The 23580-nt window shown below is 40.3% G+C and overlaps 1 protein-coding gene across 2 annotated transcripts in view; it reads right to left on the bottom strand.

Annotated features, from left to right (window-relative positions):
- Window positions 1-209: 209 nt before the first annotated feature.
- The window catches only part of MS3_00005249 (uncharacterized protein), a gene marked incomplete at its 3' end in the record, with an annotated part of 30939 nt that continues 7568 nt past the window's right edge, over window positions 210-23580 (bottom strand). The window contains exons 5-13 of one of the 2 annotated variants that reach the window (XM_051213277.1): window positions 12574-12667; window positions 10597-10829; window positions 10412-10559; window positions 10293-10375; window positions 10135-10243; window positions 9866-10088; window positions 8596-8883; window positions 1849-2213; window positions 210-1228 (exon numbers count right to left, since the gene is read on the bottom strand). In XM_051213277.1, the coding sequence (XP_051069240.1) occupies window positions 345-1228; window positions 1849-2213; window positions 8596-8883; window positions 9866-10088; window positions 10135-10243; window positions 10293-10375; window positions 10412-10559; window positions 10597-10829; window positions 12574-12667 (2427 nt within the window). Of the gene's footprint in view, window positions 1229-1848; window positions 2217-8595; window positions 8884-9865; window positions 10089-10134; window positions 10244-10292; window positions 10376-10411; window positions 10560-10596; window positions 10830-12573; window positions 12668-23580 lie in introns of both variants that reach the window. The other variant, XM_051213276.1, reaches the window with a different exon arrangement.

The raw sequence follows: 23580 nt of genomic DNA on the forward strand, positions 1-23580 counted from the left end.
ATGTAAACTAGTCAAATTCACTACTACTAAGAATATAATTATTACTATTTGTGTGCTTTTCACTCATACTGTGCTAATATAGAGTACGAAAAAGTGGCATGTGTTTACAACATTTGCGACTGATTTTCATAGAAAGGAATTTCGGGGAATCTCAAGATACTTATTACAAGTAGATTTCTTGAGACTTCACGTAAGTAGTGATTAAAACATGCAAATCGATAAAAATGTATTCAATTCTATGTACATGGCTACGTAACATTTTTAGTGACTAGTTTATATACAAAGTTCTTAATCCGTTTAAGTATCACTGGGTAGACGCTCCAAATAAATCAAATGAAATGAAGTTACTTGAATGTAGGAAGAAACGAAGAATTATAGTACTGTAATGACTGTGAGGCACTTGGTACGGATGAATCAAGGTTGAGATGAACAGGCCAAAAAGAACTATTGGTATGTGGGTTTGTGAGTGTATACGAATTAGGAGTGGCATATGGTGGTAATGATCTGGGCAAATTCATTAGATTGAGTGGAATCGAAGGGGTTTTATGGTTAGTAGACTGATTAGCATACACGGGAGGGCATACAGGTTGAGAAAAAGATGTATGATTATTTAGAGTTGAAGGATATTGAAAGGTGTTTGAGGAATACGAATGGTAAGGTAAAGTACTGGCCGGATGCGATTCTAAGTGGTTTGAAGTAGGAACTCGTTTTCTCTCGGTAGGTGGTTCATTAACACCTAGAAAATCAGCAATAGCAGATAGTCGTCTTCCAGCTGGATTGTGGAATTGGGAGTTTGTGCCTGAACCCTGGTTAACTTCACCCCTCATTCCACGCCTGAAATATCTTGGGGTTTTTATCCAGTTCTGCTTTTGAGCTTTTTTAAGTTCACAGCGTCTTGAAAATATGGTGTACGCGTCGAATATTTTCTCATCATTTGTAAGGTTATCTGGTGCTGGTTGGTGCATTATATTTTGTGGTTCATAAGGGTTAATAAGTGACTTTAAAGGAGGATTGTTTTGCGCATGCCGATTAAATGACGTTGAAACGACTTGATTTTTGTGACACTCAACACCTCTTTGAGGCGAATTCGGGATATTCTTCAGTCCTTCTCTGTTTATTGGCACGGGAGCATAAACAGGTCTTGAGACGTTCAGGTGATGAGAGGGGTTAGGATGCTCCATTTTCGTAATCAAAGGTGTATTGTTTACAGTCGAACCTACGGAAGCATCTGACAAAACGAAAAATTGGTATAAGCTATAGAAATGAAACTAATCTGACTAAAAAAAATGTACATCTCAGACAGCCCCTAGACGGTAGACATGATAAAGCCAAAATATTTGTAAGAAACTTAATGGTAACACTACCTAGTACTTTGACTAATAAAATACTATTACTGAGACAATTAGATCGTTTTGTGTTGAAAATAAATGTCACATTTATAAAAATGTCACTCATGTAGTTAAGAGTTTGCTATCCATCATTCAAATTATAATATGAACTCGTTAGACGAGTTTATTTTACTGTCTGTATCAAATGACTAGATAGTTTTAGAAACATTGTATGACTGTGTAGGAGAGTATTGGTTCTTAGTAGTTTATCCATCTTACGAATAGAAGCAACGTATAGGGATGCTTGGCTGTTGAAAAGTCTAGAAATTCAATAATTGGGAATTCGCCTGAGGCAGTGAATTATTAATTGGAACACATGGTTTCCGTAAGTCCCAAGTAAAAACCTCGCATCACTAGCCTTATTGCAAACAGTATAAATCAAATATATCATTTTCTACTTGACAAATGAGTCACATCTAACTTAGAATTTTACCATACAACAGAATAGGTGTTTACTTACGGTGTACTGGATCTTCAATTCCTGATATTTGATTATAACCAGGAGATATATATTGCTGATTATCTCTGTTAGTAATCTGCTGACTGGAATTTTTAATCTCAGTTACATTGATATTCTTTTCTTTTAACGTTGGATTTAGACCCCTAGGTAACTGTCCGGAAGATTTGAGAGCATCAATAGCTGATAATATTACATTAAATGCACTGCTGGATAAAGCTATTCGAGTGCTATTCTCTCCTGCATTAGCATTACGTTCATTTAAGCTCCCAGTGTTTGGAGGAATAGGGTAGTTGTAATTCTTGTACATAGGAACTGAAGGGCCTACTGGAGTTCCAAGTGGTGGGAGAATTAAGCCTTTTTCAAATCTTCTAAGACAATGGATTGTTAAATTAAACACAAAGATAAAAATTGTCAATACAAAAGCATATAAATAGATAATTAAAAGTATTTATGCTAAAAATATCAATCCGAACAGCCAGTCAAAGCAACTACGAGGTATTCATTGACTTGTACACATATACAAAAATAATAGGTCGTTTGGGATTTCATTCTTAAGTATTTCATTCTAACTATATAAATATGAGGAAAAACAGTTTTTCAGGAGGGGTAGGCAATTTTTATGACTAGGGAGTCATCAAATTTTAGGACTTTCGTTGGGATAATTCTACCGACTGAAACACATTTGATTAAGTCTGTTTACTTTAATAATTTAGACAATAAAGTAATAAACAAAAACCTATGATTCAGATCACTTTGTTAGTAGAGAGGTAGAGGATCTCTAAATAATACAGTCGGGTGATGGCAGCCATTGATGTGAATCAAATGACCGTTAGAAAATACTAAAACAGTGAGTTGGGTGAGCAACAATTCTCCAAATATTGCTTTTTATTTCGTCACTGAATGTATGAAACATGGAAGTTACAGGGACTTGATACCAGATATCTTCCTACAAATTACTAGCTATGTCATTATGTAAAAATGGTGAATTAGTGAGTTTGTAAACTTTAATTGATTGAGATGGCCAAGAAGTGGTTTGCATGTGCCTACCTTAGTGGTATGCTAACCAGATTAAAGGTGAGTAGTCAGAAGTTTTAAAAAGGTCTAGATCACACACGTATTGTAGTATCAGTTTATGAAGTTTTGAAATGCTGGGTCCGAAACTTCTCAACTGGAATCAGTAGAGATACGAGACCGAAGGTTTGGGGCTTCAGGTTATCAGGCTCATAAAAAGATGTTGAAGTAAAGCTGATGCATTCTAAACATCATCCAATTCTAATTGCTGAGTACCTTTGTTTTAGTTACTTAGCACCTATTCATTTCCACTTTACGCTGTACGGATAGAAAAGTGGCAAGTGAGACAGATTATAATGGTGTAAATATTTCCAATACAACCCATTATTTGGGACATTTTGGACCTATGCTTTAAGTTGCCCGCCTTTATTTGCTGAATGTTTACGATAGTCATTAAATACAAATAGATTTTCAAACATAAGACACCAAAATATTTGCAGGTAAACAGGTTGCAACATTGGTAAATTCTATAACCATAATAAAATTCTACCAATAAATAAATTCACTTAGGCAAAAATATAAATTTAAATAACGTGGATAAATTGCAGCATATAATAATGCTGGCGACAACAAATAAACCATGATGTGTTCATAGGCCTGTCGTGTAAACCGTGATCTTGATAAATAATATTACAGTTTTAGCGTAACAATGAGATGATGTATTTTGCTAAATCCGTCAAAGTAATATACTCTATAAAACCAACAAGGTTATATAAAATGATGTACAGATATTAACAGAAAAATATGCCCAATTCCTAAAACTAGTCAATTTCTATAATCACTATAAAACGATTTTAAATGGTTATACTTGACTTTATTGAAGAATTTATCGGCATATGTTTGTTACTGATGTCTTGTCAAAGTACAAGGATTAGATGTTACTGAGGTAACTCGTTCCTAATGGCATCTTTTTAAGTGAACTCAGCTTAACTCACTAGTTAGATAACCGGAGCGGTAGCTTACTGAGTAAGATATTAGACTTTCAGCCACTACGTCCCAGGATCAGACTCCGTCCCACTTACTTTGGTCTGGATAACTGGGAAGTATGAATAACCCTTACCTAGGATGTAGCTCATACCCACGCACTTGGTGAAAGAGTTATATTTATATATTTTTAGACACATAAACATTAGTACAAAGGGGCACTAAACAGATGTGCGAGGCATAAATCATTCGATTTGCGTGAGGACTGAGATACCTGGGTTTCCCAATCGAGGCAGATGGTTTCCTTAGTGGGCAACTCGCCGAGCCTTTAACCTGAATGTCTGATCGACAAGGCAGTGGAACAACGTTGAGAGATTCAGTCCCATGGTAGTCGGTGACCAGCAATAGGTTCATATGTAATTTGTTCCCTCAGGATCCTGGAGCCCATGTGCACTACTGGTTTGGAATCTCAAGCCTGGACTCAGATTGATCACATCGCGATCAGCTACCGCTAGCGTGGTTGTGTACAAGACTGCCGCTCCTTTTGGAGTACCTACCTGGACTCTGACCATGCCTTGGTCTGCGCCAATCTTGCCTTACTTTTCAGTGGACAACGAAGTGACCGCCACCAACGGATTGATATAAGCAAGCTGGTTGCAACTTCTGTTGCAAGTAAGTATCGAACCGAGCTAGCCTCTAGGCTAGCTACCACTCCACCGAAAAGTATAGATGAGCATTGGTTGCAATTGCATGACGCCATGAAAATGGCGGGTACAGTCAGTTGTGGGTTTGCGAAACGTCCCGCTTATAAGCACTGGGTTTCTTCTGGTTCCTTACAACTCATTGAAGCCCGTCGGTCTACTCCGGGTGACCGTGAGTTTGACCATAAACGAAGGATGTTACGTAAGGAAATTGGGCAGAGCTTGCGTAAGGACCGAGAAGCCTGGTGGTCGGAGCGTGCTAATGAGCTGGAAGCAGCAGCTGCATCTGGTAACTGCCGGAAGCTCTTCCAGCTCATCCGAGTCACTGGCAGCAAGAAGTCTGGTGTGAGTGAAACAATCTCCGAGGATGATGGGATGCCAATCACTAACCTCCATCGACGTCTTGGACGATGGGCAGAATTTTTCGAAGGGCAGTTCAACTGGCCTGCTGCTCCGGCAACATCGGTCAGACTGTCCTGCCCTCCATGGCCGGTGACGACTGATCCACCAAACGAGGAGGAAGTCCGCAAGGAACTCCAACTCTTCAAGCGTTACAAATCACCTGGCCCAGATGACTTACCTCCGGCTCTTTTTAAAGATGGTGGTGACTTTTTGACTAACGAACTGACGACGTTGTTTACGAAGGTTTGGGAACTAGAGAGTGTACCAACGTCATGGAATGAGTCGATAGTTGTCCCTATCTTTAAAAAGGGTTCACGTCGTTCCTGTAACAACTATCGGGAGATAAGTCTACTTCCGATTGCGTTCAAGCTATTGGCTTCCGTCATACTTCGTAGGTTGTTCAAAACCCGAGAAAGATTGACTCGCGAGGAGCAGGCTGGGTTTCGTTCTGGTCGAGGATGTATTGATCATATATTCACCCTCCGCCAAATGTTAGAACACCGTCATACTTATCAAAGGCCAACAATCGTAGTGTTTCTTGACATCAGGGCTGCCTTCGATTCGTTAGACAGGACTGTTCTCTGGGATTGTCTATTGAAGAAGGGTGTGTCTGAGAAGTTTATTAACATCCTAAAAGCCCTATATAAAAACACCTCAGACAGAGTGAGGGCATACAACCACCTCTCTCCATTGTTCCATTCGAGCAGTGGGGTTAGGCAGGGTTGCCCAATCTCACCATTCCTCTTCAACTTTGCCATCGATGACATTCTGGAAACAGCTCTGATGAATGTAAGTAATGGTGGTGTGGATCTGTTGCTTGGAGAAAGACTCCTCGACCTTGAGTATGCGGACGATATTGTCTTACTGTGCGATAATGCCCAAGGCATGCAATCCGCACTTAATCAGTTGGCAATCAGTGTCCGTAGGTATGGTATGTGCTTTGCACCTTCTAAGTGCAAAGTACTTCTACAAGACTGGCAGGATTCCAATCCTGTACTCACCCTGGATGGTGAGCAGATAGACGTAGTTGAGAAGTTCGTGTATCTGGGTAGCTGCATAAGTGCTGGTGGGAGTGTGAGTGATGAGATCAATGCACGAATAGTGAAAGCCAGAGAGGCTTATGCCAATCTGGGACACCTTTGGCGCCTTCGTGATGTTAGTCTGGCTGTAAAAGGTCGGATCTACAACGCGTCGGTGAGAGCAGTTTTGCTCTATGCTTGTGAAACCTGGTCTCTCCGAGTTGAGTACGTTAGACGACTCTCTGTGTTCGATCATCGCTGTCTCCGAAGGATTGCTGACATTCAGTGGCAACACTATGTCAGTAATGCAGAGGTTCGGCATCGTGTGTTCGGGTACAGAGATGATGATTCAATTGGTGTCACCATCTTGAAACACCGACTTCGGTGGCTTGGACATGTTCTCCGAATGTCGTCCCAGAGAATTCCACGTCGTGCATTATTTGCCGACTCTGGGACTGGTTGGAAGAAGCGGAGAGGTGGTCAGTGCATGACATGGTGTCGTGGCATGAAAGAAAGCTGCAAAGGACTGGCTTCTGTTGGTCCTTCACGACTCCCTGGTTGGGGTCTGAGAGATGGTGCTACACAGTGGCTAGAGACGTTATCAGATATGGCTCAGAATAGAAGCCAGTGGCGATCCTGCTGTAACCTTCTTTTACTTTCTTCGTAAAAAAGAACTGGTTGTATCTTCCTTAACTGAAGGGTTTCTTCTGATTGTACCTTTCCATTCATCCATTATTACCACGATTATTATTACACTACCTTACACCAATCTCTTCCTTATTGTTATTTTTTACCCTCTTCGCCTTTTTTTTCATTTTCTTTAAATTCTCATTGTTTTGTGTGGCGCATATATATTTGGCGAAGTCTTGTACCAATATGTATGTGTACAAATAAATAAATAGAAAAATAAATAATAGTAACAATTGCTCAATTTAGTAAAACTTGGTAATTATTATACATTTAAAAATTGATACATAATTTGAATAAAATTGGATATAATTTGACACATATAATTGGCCCCCGAATGACCTGGTATGACCGTGCATACAACCACTGCAAGGGAAGGCCTACGCATTACATTCTCACGGTGGGGGTGTTGTGTACGAAATTGAGAGGATGAAAAGAGAGTGTCCGGCGCTTTAACCGGGTGGATGGACACGGAGGGTCTACATAGGAAAGTTGAAAAACCCTGATTTCAAAACAATGGTGCACATAGGCTCCAGGATCCTAAGGAAACAAGTGGCGTATTAACATATTGTTGGTCACCGGCTACCATCAGACTGCATCTCCTTACGGTGCTCCACTGCTTTGTGGATTAAACCTTTAGGTCAAAGGCTCGATGAGTGACCTCCCTAGAAAACCACCTGTTTCCGTTAGGGCACCCGAGCAGTACCCCAGCCCTCACACAAATCGAATGACTTATGTGGCGCATATCTATTTGGTGCCTCCTTGTACCAATGTTTATGTGTTTAAATAAATGATATAAACTTCTGGAGCCTATATCAAGAAAGCTTTTATACAAACTAAACCCGCTCTAGTTGGCAAACAGGGAAGAAGAGGAATGGGAACAATTTCGTTCACAGCGTTGAAGTTATAGATGCGAATCATTATCATGATGCACAAGCGTGTGACTAAGTAGAATTGAGCAAGGAAAATAGCACAACATAATAAGAAGGAAAAATGAGCAGCTTTCATATTTAATTTAGACAAAATAAAATGCATAGGTGACTGATAAATTTTATTGATGGTTCGCTATGCCAAAATTACTGAAGAACATGTGTATCTTTTCACCATTTAAAATGTTAACCCCTGGCTGGGGTCCGAGAGATGGTGCTACACAGTGGCTAGAGACGTTATCAGATATGGCTCAGAATAGAAGCCAGTGGCGATCCTGCTGTAACCTTCTTTTACTTTCTTCATAAAAAGTGGTGGTGTCTCCCTTACCTGAAAGATTTCTTCCGATTGTACTTTTCCGTTCCCTCATTACTACCACACTACCTTACACCAATCTCTTCGTTATTGTTCTCTTTTTTTTCTATTTCTCTTCGAATTCCCATTGCTTTGTGTGGCGCATATATATTGGCGCTCTCTTGTACCAATATTTATGTGTTCAAATAAATAAATAAATTTCCAACTCCCCTAAGTGGACTCTTCATATCCACCAACCCGGCTAAAGCGCCGGACATTTGCTTTTCGTCCTCTCAATTTCGTAAACAACATCCCCGCCGCGAGAAGACATTAGGTAGGACTTTCCCGTCAGTTGTTGTATACGCCTGGCCATGTGAGCATTTCGAGAGGGAGAGTTGACTCTCCCCACTCTCAGTTATACCAGGGTATTTGGGGGCTTTATTTATAATTACTTAGTTAGACAATCAAAACATTGAACGGTGCATATATATTTTTTGCAAACCCATTAAGAACACAAGATAACATTGGTTTAAACGACTTAGCTAGCAGCGTTCTATTTTATTTACTAGTCTTGATTTTAAAATTTTCCGTAGGAAATAAGCAGTGGGATTCAGTCAATACCTTCATAAATACAATTTTCTCCATTACAAACAAGTTTACAAATTTACACTTTCAAGCATTACAAGAAAGAATTGAAGAAATTATGTATTTATATTACTTACCTTGATTTATAATAATGATTGTAAGAAAAATCATGTATAAAAAAGCAATGTTGAACTGGAGAATTTTCAGTATTTGATAATTTGTTAGCCTGAATTCTTGCTGTAGCGGATACATCTGCTGCTGTTTGTCGAAGGTTTTCTTCATGTCTACTCTTCAAAGTTTTTAACTTTTCTAAAACCCAATCAGCTTCCTTTGTGAACTGGTCAGTGTAAGAAGAGTCTCGTCGTAATTTACCGCTTGAATTAGATGCTTTTAATTGCAGTAAGCCTTCTTGTTCTAGCTCTTGACTAGTGAAATATAAGTTTTATAAAACACAAAAATAGATTATTTATCAAAAGTAAACATCCATTACCTGTGTTCTCTTTCTAGTATTTTATTATTTGATAGTGTCTCTAAACAATTATCTGCAATTACCCAACCACAAGACTAAAGTGAGACTATAAAAAACGTAAACCACATGTAAATTTATTATTATCAAACATCTCACCTGCTTTTGCTTTTGTTAGGTTATCTTAAAATTTCAAAGCATCAAAAGAAATTCTTTTTAAAGTGCACTGTGAAGAGAGAGTGCACCAGAAGTTTGTCTTAGACATACTTTGAAACAGAAGAATGGAAACATCCCTATAGTAAATGGGTTCTATGGGTGCTTGAAAAACAAGTTTTTCAAAGCTAACTGGGCCTACATGATTTACTGACTGATGTCATTTTGTAATAAAAACAAACGCCAAATCGGAAATCAGCTTATTTTAATAAAGTCTTTTTGATTATACAATTCGCATAGTCAGTGACGCTAAGAAAACAACAAAATAATCAAGAGCTGCTCTTAGCGGAAGAATTCAAACTGTTTTCCATAATGATTTGGCTATCGATGTTTGATATTTTATTGCTTTCTAAGAGTCCTTTTAAATTATTCGTTCTATGATGTTACAGTTCAGTAGTTTGAAGTTTCCGCAATTTTGAAAGAGATTAATAATTACAAAAAAGATTATTTCCGAACATTTACACACCGCGATAATACCGTTACTTATGTAAACTACTTTATTTAAGAGGTTGGAAAGAAACACATCGAAATCCCAACCCGGAAAAATGCAACAAGTAAAAGATTTTACTGTAATGTTCCAACTCATTAACTTAGGAATATACAACTATAAAAACGTTAATATAATATATAATATATATATATATATATATATATATATATATATATAAAACTTGACTTTTCAAAAACTAGAATATGCAAAATACCAAGTAAACTGAATGTCAACGTACATATATTTTTCACAATCCTCATCTGTGATTGTTATATCCTCTACAAATTCTCCGTTCAGTTGTATATCCTTGTTTTCTGATATAATAGTATCCATAAGAAATTGAGACTTTCTGTTTGGATTGCTTGTGTCAACATCGGTAACACTGTTCCTTTTTTTATCGATTGATCTCATGATAACATTGTAACGTGCATAAAAACTTGAGTCAGAATCTGGAGAGCTCACTAGATGTACATAAAGTTATTGGACATAAAATACGAGGTAAAATACCTTCTGCAGTATTTGTTTCTTCATCAGAAGAATCTTCTATTATTTCTCCTTCTTCAAGGTCTCCCGAAACGGGAGTATTAGAAGCGGAGTGCTCACAAGTACGCGGAGGCTTTATAGAAAGGTAATTATAAAAAGTTAATAAAGATTTGAATTCTTACCGATTTTTGACACTTCTCTTTTAAAAGACGTGCTTCATTGTGTTCTTGAATAAGACGTATAATTTCGCTTTGAAGATCAAGATCTAGTAAAATTAACTCTATGTGAAATCAAGGCTTACCTGCTACAGAATGTTCTTTGATAATAAGACGTTTCCTTCCTTCAAAATCTTCTATCTTACGAGCATACACCTCCAGTCGACAAGCTTGAAGTGATTTATCACTATAATCCCGGTCAATAATTCTGAACAGAGGTAAGTAATATGTGTTCTAGAAAACTTTTAATATACTGTTTTGATTAACTTACAAGATATGTTTTTCGATGGATAATACTACACAGGTGATTTATCACTGACTTTTTTGGTAACCACTGATTACAGAGACTACAAATATACAGACATTCATCCAGTTCCCGTAACTGATACTCGATCATATAATTGAGTCCTATTAGAGGCTGAGTACACACATCAAGAAACGGTTGTATCTTGGCAGTAACTTTTACTTGAGCCTGACGTTTACCCTTCAACAAAGAACGATTTCCTACAATTATATGACATAAAAAAGGTCATATCAGAACGATCAGAAAAATACGAGTCTTATTTCTAAATGACAATTTTCATCGGTAATGTTAGTCACTCTCAAAGTAAAATGTTACTAAAGTTTCTAGATAGGCAATAAGTATTATTATTAACCCTTAATTTGACCATATTTTTTCCGACGTTACCTCTACATGCCTTATCATATGAAAAATTTGCAGTGGCCACAAACCTGCTCCCCATACAATTGATGCTGGTGAGTTTTAAATACACGCAAAAAATACAATACAAATCATAATGTATAGGGAATCTAAATTAAATGCTACACTTCACTTTCCAGGAAAAGTTAGGAAACCCCTCCTTTGCTGCTATACAGCCCGATCGGATAAGTTCGGGTTTAGATGCATAAGGTTAGTCAGTCATCAACAACGTAGAACTTCGTACTTACGTACATCAGTTCGAGTTGCCATATCACATTAACACAAAGATACAATTGTCAATTCAAATCCCGTAGTTGTGGAGGTAGTAAAAGTATAAACAGTAATCGGAAACATGAGGGTTTGAAGATGTTATTCAAGAAGTACAATACAGTGAAATAAATTTGGAAAGAAAATAAAGGACATGAAGAATTCAGAAGATTAGAATTTAGGAGAACACAAAGAGTGGATACACCTGCGCACATCACTGCAAACGATTTTGAGCCATGTCATTCAAGATCTCTAATCATCGGTTGCTATCGTCTCGTCGATCCCAACCAGGTAGTCTACACCTACCAACATGGCTCAGTCCACTTGTCAGTGATTTCATGGATTTGTGCCATGTTTTGGTCTGTTCGCCTGTAGTCTTCTTCCAACTTACTCCTACTCCAACACCTACACTGACGAATAAGGGGTACTATCTTATTATAAAAATAATTATCATAGGCAATTTTGTAACACAATGAATACGAGATTCACACTTATCTAGTAGATGGAAATTTTACAACAAACTATACTTCAGTGATAAAAGAAACTTAATTTTAATCATACCTATATGAAATTGACTCCTTTTGCAATATTACTTTACAGGCTAGTAACTAACAGAATCAGAACGATAGTTTATTTGGTACGAAACCATTGTAAGAATGGGTAGAAAACTAAGTAAACACCATACTACCACTAATACATTTTCTATGAGCAAGAGCCTCCATTTGCTGCTAGTAGTAATGGTGCGAAAATGTTTTTCCAAATTCAATTAGTTAGTTAATGTGGTTTGAATCCATGAGGCTGGAAACTAACTCAAAAATTTTTTCCCAAATATTAATTCTGATAGAAACAGACAGAGGTTGGAAGATAATGAAGTTGTAAATGGTTATTGCTTCTTTGCTATCTGACTGACTGAAACACACGGTTACAGTATGAAACAGACATAAAAAGTCAGTATTTAAAATTCACAAATGTGTTGCAATTGAATCGCACACAAAACGGGTCTAACATTGATTTTATCGATCCCATACATAGGTACTTTTCTTGTTAGTTTCATAGAATGACAAAATAATTGAGATTATTCGTAATACCAAGAGCTTTGAGAGCTATTACTTTGTTAGTCAACGATAGTTAATTGGGAATGAGATAAAACCAAACCAAGCGATGTAAGAAGCCAGTAACTAGTTACTAAAATAAAACAACTATGTTATAAAAAGATAAGTTAAAACAAATAATAAAAGATTGTAAAAGTTTATCTAAGTTCAGATTTTATTCTTGCCTTACCAGTTGACTCAAAAATAAAAACATTTTCTCGATGTCGACGTCCATTAAGATGTGAACCAAGAGCTTTGTGAGATGGGAATTCCACTTCACACAACTAAAGAAATATAAAAGGGATTATTTAAAATATAACATAGAAGACTGAAGGAAATTTGGTTGGACTTAGTATGCAGTTTAAAAAAATAGTATTCGTGTATGAGTTGACAAACGGTTAGAAAAACTTACAATATCTGGGATATGTAACGCTACTTTATTATCGATGTTGAACCTACTAGTTTAACACTCAAAATAGTAAAGGAGTGGTAGCTAAATGGTTATAATAACACAGAATTCCATGCATGGGGAATTATACGACCTGAGTTCAGTCGTTAATGTGCTCCGTTAAACCAGTAATTGACCGGGTCAAATACACCTTCACTTGTCAAGATTTAGAAAGCCAAATATTATTGTAGATCAAAAAAGTACAAATCAAAATGTAGCACGAACTTAACTGTATCTACAGAGATACATTATTATCTGCATGCTGTGCAGCAAACTCCGCCTGTAGCTCCTCTAGAGTTACTTCCGGTTCCAAGCCCACACAAAGGAGGGTTGGATGTGAAATCGGTTACCCCATCCTGTAGAAAAAAACCTTGCTAAAAAACGCCAACGAGATTAATAAAATTAAATCATTTAAACTCTGTCCTGGGAGTTTAAGAAAGAATTATGAAACTTCACGATGAAAGCTGAGATTCTTCGGAAGTCACGAGGCCGGTGCCTCTTCTAGCAACCATAACAACAATTATTATAGGTACATGGAATGTGGGAGACCGGGAAAACCCGATAAATAGTAACAGAAATGAGGAAATACAACTCGGCAGTACTCGAAATCAGCGGAACCCCTTGGACAGCAAAGGATAGATACGGGAGAGATGCTGTCGCACTCCAGTCACGAAGAGGAAAATGCTCCACACATTCAGGAGGTGCTCTGATGCTGTCCAAAGAAGCACGAAATGCACCTATAGAATGGGAATCTTCTGGATGAAGGGTCATCGAAGCATCCTTCAAAACAAAGAGAGAGAATCACAATGAATGTTATCCAGTGTTATACACCCACCAATTATAGCAACGACGACAATCAAGATCAGTTCTATGAGATCTCACCATCATGATGGGAGACCTAAACGCCAAAGTCGGGATGTAAAACACCGTGTATGAAGATATCATGGAACAACATGGACTGAGAGAGATTTACAAAACTTATGTGCATTCAACAACTTAGTTAAAGGTGGTACAATATTGCCAGACAAAGCTACATGTTTATTTATTTATTTTAACACATAGATATTGGTACAAGGAGGCACCAAATACATATACGCCACACAAATCTCATTTGATTTGTGTGAGTACTGTGATATTGCCCGGGTGCCCAAATCGAAGCACGTTTTTTTTTAGGAGGCCACACCCGGAGCCTTCGACCTAAAGGTTTCATCTAAAAGGCGGTGGAGCATCGTAAGAAGATGCAGTCCCATGGTGGTCGGTGACCAACGATTGGTTCATATACCATTTGTTCCATCAGGATCCTGGAGCCCATGTGAACCATCGGTTTGGAATCAGGGTCTTCCAACTCCCCATCGGTGAACTCTCTGTGTCCACCAACCCGGTTAGAGCGCCGGACATTCCCTTTTCGTCCTCTCGATTTCGTAAACAACATCTCCGCCACGAGAAGGCAGTGAGTGGGACTTCCCTGGAAGGGGCCATATACGCGTGGCCATGTGAGAGCATTTCGGGAGGGAGAGTGGACTCTCCCCACTCTCGGCCGTACCAGGGCATTTGGAACTAAAACTTCAAATATTGTGCTACATCGGTCTCACCAGACCACACCACGGAGAATCAAATACCTATTTGTATCAACAAAAAATTCCGAAGGACAATGGAAGACTTGAGAACATGGAGAGGAGCTGAGATACCTTCGGATCACCACCTGGTCGTTGACAAGATGAAAATGAAGCTAAAAAATGTAATGGAAAACTGAGGAAACAACATCGTTCAGTACATCCTTCCTTCGACATATTGGCAAACTCAACGAATTCGAAATAACTCTCAACAAAGGGTTCCAAGCCTTACATAATATATTCAAACAAGAAAAAACTACTATGGAGGACAATTGGAAAAGGATTACAGAAGCACTAGCTTCAACGTATCAGGAGGTTCTATGACGCATCAGACATCATCATAAGGAATGGATCTCTATAGAAACCTTAGACAAGATTCGAGAAAGGAAGAACGAAACGGCAATTAACAACAGCTGAACAAGAGCAGAGAAAGTCAAGGAACAAACTGTATACACAGAAGCAATTGAAGAGGAGCATTAGACCCGACAAGCAGAAATATGTGAAAGACCTAGCAACAACAGCGGAAAAAGCTGGAAAAGAAGGAAGTATGAGACAGCTATATGACACGACGAAGAAACTGGCAAGGAAGTATAGTAAGCCAAAGAGACCAGTCAAAGACAAGTAAGGCAAGACAATTACTAAGACTCAAGGAAAGAGGAACAAACGGGTAGAGCACTTTGAGGAACTCTTGAATAGGCCAGCCTCACTGCACCCAACGGGTATTGAAGAAGCATCTACAGATCTTCCTATGGACGTCACTCCACCAGCGAAGGAAGAAATCTGGATGACCATCAGACGAATAAAGAGCGAGAAAGCAGCAGGACCTGACAACATACCAGCTGAAGCACTAAAGTTAGACATAGAAGTAACTGCAAGCATGCTTCATTTTCTACTCAGGAAGATTTGGAAGGAAGAACAAGTGCCGATGGACTGGAAAGAAAGACCTCTCATCAAGATTTCAAAGAAATGAAATCTGAGCAAATGTGAGAACTACAAAGTCATCACACAACTATTTGTACCAGAAAAAGTTTTGAACAGTGTTGTTGAATCGCAAATAATATTCAGTAGATGCACAGTTTCGAGATCAACGAGCTAGACTTCGTAAGGATCGGTCGTGCACAGACCAAATCGCTACATTACTGATTATTGTTGAACAATCAATAAAATGGAACTCGTCACTATACATCAATTTAATTGATTAGGAGAAAACAAATGACAGTGTGGAAAGGAAAACCTTATGGAAACTTCTTCGACACTATAGAGTATCTGAGATTGCCAATATCACCCGGACTACAGTGCAAAGTGGTGTATGCAGGACAGCTGACAGACGCTTTCCAAGTAAGAACCGGTGTCAGACAAGGCTATCTACTCTCCCCCTTTCTCCTTCTTCTAATGCTTGGCTGAATTATGAAGACCTCGAGATATGAGGGAAAGCACGAAATACAATGGATAGCTCAGAACCAATTGGACGATTTGGACTTTGCAGATGACCTAACCCTCCTACCTCACACACACGAACAAATGCAGATTAAGACAACTAGTGTAGCAGCAGCCTCTGCATCAGTAAGTCTTAAAAAACACAAGGGAGAAAGCAAGATCCTCAAATACAACACGAAGAACGCCAACCCAATCACACTTGATGGAGAAACTCTGGAAGAGGTGGAAAGTTTCACTTACCTTGGTAGCATCATCTATGAAAGTGAAGGATCTGATGCAGACGTAAAGGCGAGGATTGGCAAACCAAGGACAGCATTCCCACAATCGGAGAACATATCAACAGTTAAAAGACAAATCGAATGATATCAAACAAAAACTTATGCTCAAACTCTGAAATCATGTCCTCATAACACAACACCAGGTTAAAGATCAGTGAAACTGATAACACCGTCTAGACTAAGAACTCTGAAATTAAAATATGCGGTTTTAGAAAACTTGAGAGCCCCTAAATGCCCTGGAATGACCAACGGTAGGGAGAACTCGCTTTTCCTCTCGAAATGCTCACATGGCCAGGCGTATACAACAACTGACAGGAAAGTCCTACCTAATGTCTTCTCGCGGCGGGGATGTTGTTTACGAAATTGAGAGGACGAAAAGCAAATGTCCGGCGCTTTAGCCGGGTTGGTGGATATGAAGAGTCCACCTAGGGGAGTTGAAAAACCCTGATTCTAAACCAATGGTGCACATGGGCTCCAGTATTCTGAAGGAACAAATTACATATGAACCTATTGCTGGTCACCGACTACCATGGGACTGAATCTCTCAACGTTGTTCCACTGCCTTGTCGATTAGACATTCAGGTTAAAGGCTCGGCGAGTTGCCTCCTAAGGAAACCACCTGCTTCGGTTTGGGTACCCGGGTAGTATCCAAGCCCACACACAAATTAATGATAATTGCTGGAAAAATTACTCTTGCTTCAACGCTTATTGAGAAGAATCATATTCACAATCATTTGATAACATGCACTTTTATTTTTTTCATGTTACGTCACTTGTGTACTCTCCTTTATTCTCATCTTGCATATTTTAATTTTAAACTTTTACAGAAGCTCGCCTATGGTAGGAACACTGTTCTATCTAAACGATCTTAAGTCACTGACTGATCGAAAGTTGAATGCTACCACCGAACACGAATACTGAGACAGTCTTTCTGAAACCACGTATGCCAATCAAACTGGCCTCCTTCAATGTCCGCACACTAATGCAGGTCGGAAAACAGAGAGGGTTGGCTGTCTTTAGTCTTAATATCGATGTCTATTGTCTGAGGCCCGTATTCAAGACTCTAGTGAAGTACTACAAATTCGATCTCCATCTGTCGGAGAGCTTGTTTCATGTGCATTTGTCTGGGGACATTGTGGTATCTTGGTCCAGTTTTTCTGGCGTTGGTATGACGCTAAGCTGTAGAGCCAAGGTAGCACTGATTGGATGGACCCACATTAACAGTCGGTTATGTGCTGTTAGATTAGAAAGGCCCATCAAAGTGCGAAGAAATTGGTGTGAAAAACAATGTGTTTTAGTCATTGCCTATGCTCCGACAGATTGCGGGCCGGATGTGATCAAGTGTGAGTCCTACTACCAATTAAGTGTTCGTTTACACAAAGTCCGTCCGAAAGATATTGCGGTACTAGCCGGAGACTTGGATGCTCAGGTCGGGCGTCTAGGCACAGGATAGAGTCGTTCAGGTGGCCAATGGGGACTCGTTGGTCGCAGGTCAGGTAACGGTGACCGTCTACTGCAACTTTGAGCAGACTACAACCTGTTGCCGGTTAGCACTAACTTCCGGAACAGTCGCCGCCAATGTGCTACTTGGTGTCCTCCTTCTGCATCTCAAACCTGGACTCAGATTGATCACATCGCGATCAGCTATCGCTGGCGTATTTGTGTACAAGACTGCCGCTCCTTTTGGAATACCTATCTGGGCTCTGATCATGCCCTTGTTTGCACTAATCTTACCTTGCGTTTCAGCAGCTTACAAATTCATCATCCTAAACGGGTAGATGTCAGTAAATTGGTTGCAACTTCTGTTGCAACTAAATATCAAATCGAGCTAGGTTCAAGGCTAGCTAACATACCACCGAAAAGTATAAATGAGCATTGGTTGCAACGGCATGACACCATGAAGATGACGGGTGAAGTCGCTTGCAACTTCGTGAAACGTCCCGCTTGTAAGCACTGGAGTTATTCAGCCTCTTTACAACTCATTGAAGCCCGTCGGTCTACTCCGGGTGACCGTGAGTTTGACCAGAATTTATGACTTTTATGTAATGAAATTGGGCAAAGCTTGCGTAAAAATCGAGAAGCCTGGTGGTCAGAGTATGACAATGAGTTGGAGGCAGCAGCTGCATCTCCACCAATGTTAGAACACCGTGACACTCATCACAAACCAACAATCGTAGTACTAGTTGACAGTAGGGCCGCATTCGACTCGCTGGACAAGACTGTTCTCTGTGACTGTCTTATTTATTTATTTATTTGAACACATGAATATTGGTACAAGACAGCGCCAATATATATGCGCCACACAAAACAATGAGAATTCGAAGAGAAATAAAAAAAAACTAAGGAGCGCAAAAGAAAAAGAGAACAATAACGAAGAGATTGGTGTAAGGTAGTGTGGTAGTAACAAGGGAACGGAAAGGTACAATCAGAAGAAATCTTTCAGGTAAGGGAGACACCACCACTTTTTATGAAGAAAGTAAAAGAAGGTTACAGCAGGATCGCCACTGGCTTCTATTCTGAGCCATATCTGATAACGTCTCTAGCCACTGTGTAGCACCATCTCTCAGACCCCAACCAGGGAATCGTGAAGGACCAACAGAAGCCAGTCCTTTGCAGCTTTCTTTCATGCCACGACACCATGTCATGCACTGACCACCTCTCCGCTTCTTCCAACCAGTCCCAGAGTCGGCAAATAATGCACGACGTGGAATTCTCTGGGACGACATTCGGAGAACATGTCCAAGCCACCGAAGTCGGTGTTTCAAGATGGTGACACCAATTGAATCATCATCTCTGTACCCGAACACACGATGCCGAACCTCTGCATTACTGACATAGTGTTGCCACTGAATGTCAGCAATCCTTCGGAGACAGCGATGATCGAACACAGAGAGTCGTCTAACGTACTCAACTCGGAGAGACCAGGTTTCACAAGCATAGAGCAAAACTGCTCTCACCGACGCGTTGTAGATCCGACCTTTTACAGCCAGACTAACATCACGAAGGCGCCAAAGGTGTCCCAGATTGGCATAAGCCTCTCTGGCTTTCACTATTCGTGCATTGATCTCATCACTCACACTCCCACCAGCACTTATGCAGCTACCCAGATACACGAACTTCTCAACTACGTCTACCTGCTCACCATCCAGGGTGAGTACAGGATTGGAATCCTGCCAGTCTTGTAGAAGTACTTTGCACTTAGAAGGTGCAAAGCACATACCATACCTACGGACACTGATTGCCAACTGATTAAGTGCGGATTGCATGCCTTGGGCATTATCGCACAGTAAGACAATATCGTCCGCATACTCAAGGTCGAGGAGTCTTTCTCCAAGCAACAGATCCACACCACCATTACTTACATTCATCAGAGCTGTTTCCAGAATGTCATCGATGGCAAAGTTGAAGAGGAATGGTGAGATTGGGCAACCCTGCCTAACCCCACTGCTCGAATGGAACAATGGAGAGAGGTGGTTGTATGCCCTCACTCTGTCTGAGGTGTTTTTATATAGGGCTTTTAGGATGTTAATAAACTTCTCAGACACACCCTTCTTCAATAGACAATCCCAGAGAACAGTCCTGTCTAACGAATCGAAGGCAGCCCTGATGTCAAGAAACACTACGATTGTTGGCCTTTGATAAGTATGACGGTGTTCTAACATTTGGCGGAGGGTGAATATATGATCAATACATCCTCGACCAGAACGAAACCCAGCCTGCTCCTCGCGAGTCAATCTTTCTCGGGTTTTGAACAACCTACGAAGTATGACGGAAGCCAATAGCTTGAACGCAATCGGAAGTAGACTTATCTCCCGATAGTTGTTACAGGAACGACGTGAACCCTTTTTAAAGATAGGGACAACTATCGACTCATTCCATGACGTTGGTACACTCTCTAGTTCCCAAACCTTCGTAAACAACGTCGTCAGTTCGTTAGTCAAAAAGTCACCACCATCTTTAAAAAGAGCCGGAGGTAAGTCATCTGGGCCAGGTGATTTGTAACGCTTGAAGAGTTGGAGTTCCTTGCGGACTTCCTCCTCGTTTGGTGGATCAGTCGTCACCGGCCATGGAGGGCAGGACAGTCTGACCGATGTTGCCGGAGCAGCAGGCCAGTTGAACTGCCCTTCGAAAAATTCTGCCCATCGTCCAAGACGTCGATGGAGGTTAGTGATTGGCATCCCATCATCCTCGGAGATTGTTTCACTCACACCAGACTTCTTGCTGCCAGTGACTCGGATGAGCTGGAAGAGCTTCCGGCAGTTACCAGATGCAGCTGCTGCTTCCAGCTCATTAGCACGCTCCGACCACCAGGCTTCTCGGTCCTTACGCAAGCTTTGCCCAATTTCCTTACGTAACATCCTTCGTTTATGGTCAAACTCACGGTCACCCGGAGTAGACCGACGGGCTTCAATGAGTTGTAAGGAACCAGAAGAAACCCAGTGCTTATAAGCGGGACGTTTCGCAAACCCACAACTGACTGTACCCGCCATTTTCATGGCGTCATGCAATTGCAACCAATGCTCATCTATACTTTTCGGTGGAGTGGTAGCTAGCCTAGAGGCTAGCTCGGTTCGATACTTACTTGCAACAGAAGTTGCAACCAGCTTGCTAATATCAATCCGTTGGTGGCGGTCACTTCGTTGTCCACTGAAAAGTAAGGCAAGATTGGCGCAGACCAAGGCATGGTCAGAGTCCAGGTAGGTACTCCAAAAGGAGCGGCAGTCTTGTACACAACCACGCCAGCGGTAGCTGATCGCGATGTGATCAATCTGAGTCCAGGCTTGAGATGCAGAGGAGGACGCCAGGTGGCACATCGGCGATGACTGTGCCGAAAGTTAGTGCTAACCGGCAACAGGTTGTAGTCTGCTCAAAGTTGCAGTAGACGGTCACCGTTACCTGACCTGCGACCAACGAGTCCCCATTGGCCACCTGAACGACTCTATCCTGTGCCTAGACGCCCGACCTGAGCATCCAAGTCTCCGGCTAGTACCGCAATATCTTTCGGACGGACTTTGTGTAAACGAACACTTAATTGGTAGTAGGACTCACACTTGATCACATCCGGCCCGCAATCTGTCGGAGCATAGGCAATGACTAAAACACATTGTTTTTCACACCAATTTCTTCGCACTTTGATGGGCCTTTCTAATCTAACAGCACATAACCGACTGTTAATGGGGATCCAATCGACTAGTGCTGCCTCAGCTCTAGCGCTTAGTGCGACACCAACGCCAGCAAGACCAGACGAAGATGCCACAGGGTCCCCGGATAAGCGCACATAAAACAAGCTTTTTGAAGCGACAGATGGAGATCGAATTTGTAGTACTTCGCCAGAGTCTTGAATACGGGTCTCGGATAGACAACAAACATCAATATTAAGACTTTCCAAAGACATAGCCAGCCCTATCTGTTGTCCGACCTGCATAAATGTGCGAACGTTGAAGGCAGCCAGTTTGAATGGTGCACATGGTTTCAGAAAAACTGCTTCAGTTCTCGTATTCGGTGGTAACATACAATTTTCAACCGGACAGTGACTCGAGAACGTTTAGATACAGTCGAATTTCCACAAACGACGAGCCGCTGTATAAGTATAAAAGAGGGTGAATAATGTGGAATAATAATAATAATAATAATGACAATCATAGTAATAATAATAGTATTAGTAATGACAATAATTGTAATGATAATAATTTGAATCAATTGATTGTTTTTCGAAGCGAGAAAAGTAATTTCCATAGACATAAAGAGTTCATCATTTGTGTGTGGGCTGTGATACTGCCCGGGTGCCCAAACCGAAGCAGGTGGTTATCTTAGGAGGCCACACCCTGGGCCTTTGACCTAAAGGTCTAAACCACAATGCAGTGGAGCATCGTAAGGAGATGCAATCCCATGGTAGCTGGTGACCAACGATTGGTTCATACGCCATTTGTTCCCGCAGGATACTGGAGCCCATGTGCACCATTGGTTTGGGACTGTCTAATTAAGAAGGGTGTGCATGAGAAATTTATTAACATACTACAAGCCCTATACATAAACACCATTCCTCTTTAATTCTGCTATGGATGATCTTCTTGAAACAGCTCTGATGGATGTAGGGTGATGATGGTGTGGATTTGTTGTTCGGAGAAAGACTTCTCGACCTTGAGTATGCAGATAACATCATCTTACTGTGCGATGATACCCAAGTCATTCAGTCCGTACTTAATTAGTTGGCAATTAGTGTCCGTAAGTATGGTATGTGCTTTTCACCTTCGAAGTGCAAAGTACTTTTACGAGACTGACAGGCCCCTGAACCTGCACTCACCCTGGGTAGTGAGCAGATAGTAATCAAGACGTTCGTGTATCTGGGTAGCTGCATAAGTGCTGGTGGTGGCGTAAATGATGAGATCAATTCACGTACAGTGAAAGCCAGAGCAGCTGATTCATACCTGATGACACATTGAAATCAAACATAAGACTCCAAATACTGAAACATCTTATAATTAGTTCAGTTAGAGTAAGATGAAAATTAGGGGGAACTAGTATCACTAGTGATAAGTTTGCTATCAAAAGCTCGTGAAGGTACCAGTTCCAAATGAATCTTAACATAAATTTTGAGCACATCAGTTGAAGTAGTTAAACATGTTTCAGTAGACTATGCAGTGATTTGATGACAATAGACAGTATCTCAAGTGAGTAAACAGGAAAGCTGAGCAGATCAAAGAGGTTTGTACACTATATTCTAAAAAAACTTAGCTCTGAAGACTGTAAACTGAGGTATTTTTGACTACGGATTTGTACCCAGTATTAAATATATGCATGTATATTTGACTTAGTGGTATGTTGCAGTGTAAAACGAAATTAGAAATGTACTTTTATCCATATAGTGTTTGGATTTATCTCCCAAGTCAACATGTTTATTAGGAAGCCTATTAAGACAAACTGTGGAACTAAAGAAATTGTTTGCAACTGGCTGAAATTTCAAAGACTGATTTAGAAGTTTTCTGTCAAACATTATCATGAACGAGATCAATGTGTACAGTTACTCTGGTAAGATAGACAGTTTTTGAAAATAAGCTGTGTGGATTTAACTCAATTTCAAATGGTTTGGATTAGCCCGTTGTTAGTAATCTAAACTATTTCAAAATGAATTGAATCTCATACACTTTGCACAGGTGAAGGGCTATCTGAGCTTAGTAGCTGAGTAGATAACGCGATGGACTTTAAAGTAAACAGTGCTGCGTTCGAGTCCCATAGGGAATATTAACTCTGGGTTGCAGGTACATTCAGATAACAATTCCCAAATAGGAAGAAACCCATGTCCTAGACTCGACTACTAGCTACATTCTACTCTACAACAACTGTATGAATATAGTTGTCCTTCAAAAAACCGTACATTTACTCCAACTTTGTAGGGGTTGGTCTTTGTCTTGTCAGTCAGT

This window comes from Schistosoma haematobium, chromosome 3, assembly GCF_000699445.3.
Source record: "Schistosoma haematobium chromosome 3, whole genome shotgun sequence".
NCBI classification, from domain to species: domain Eukaryota; kingdom Metazoa; phylum Platyhelminthes; class Trematoda; order Strigeidida; family Schistosomatidae; genus Schistosoma; species Schistosoma haematobium.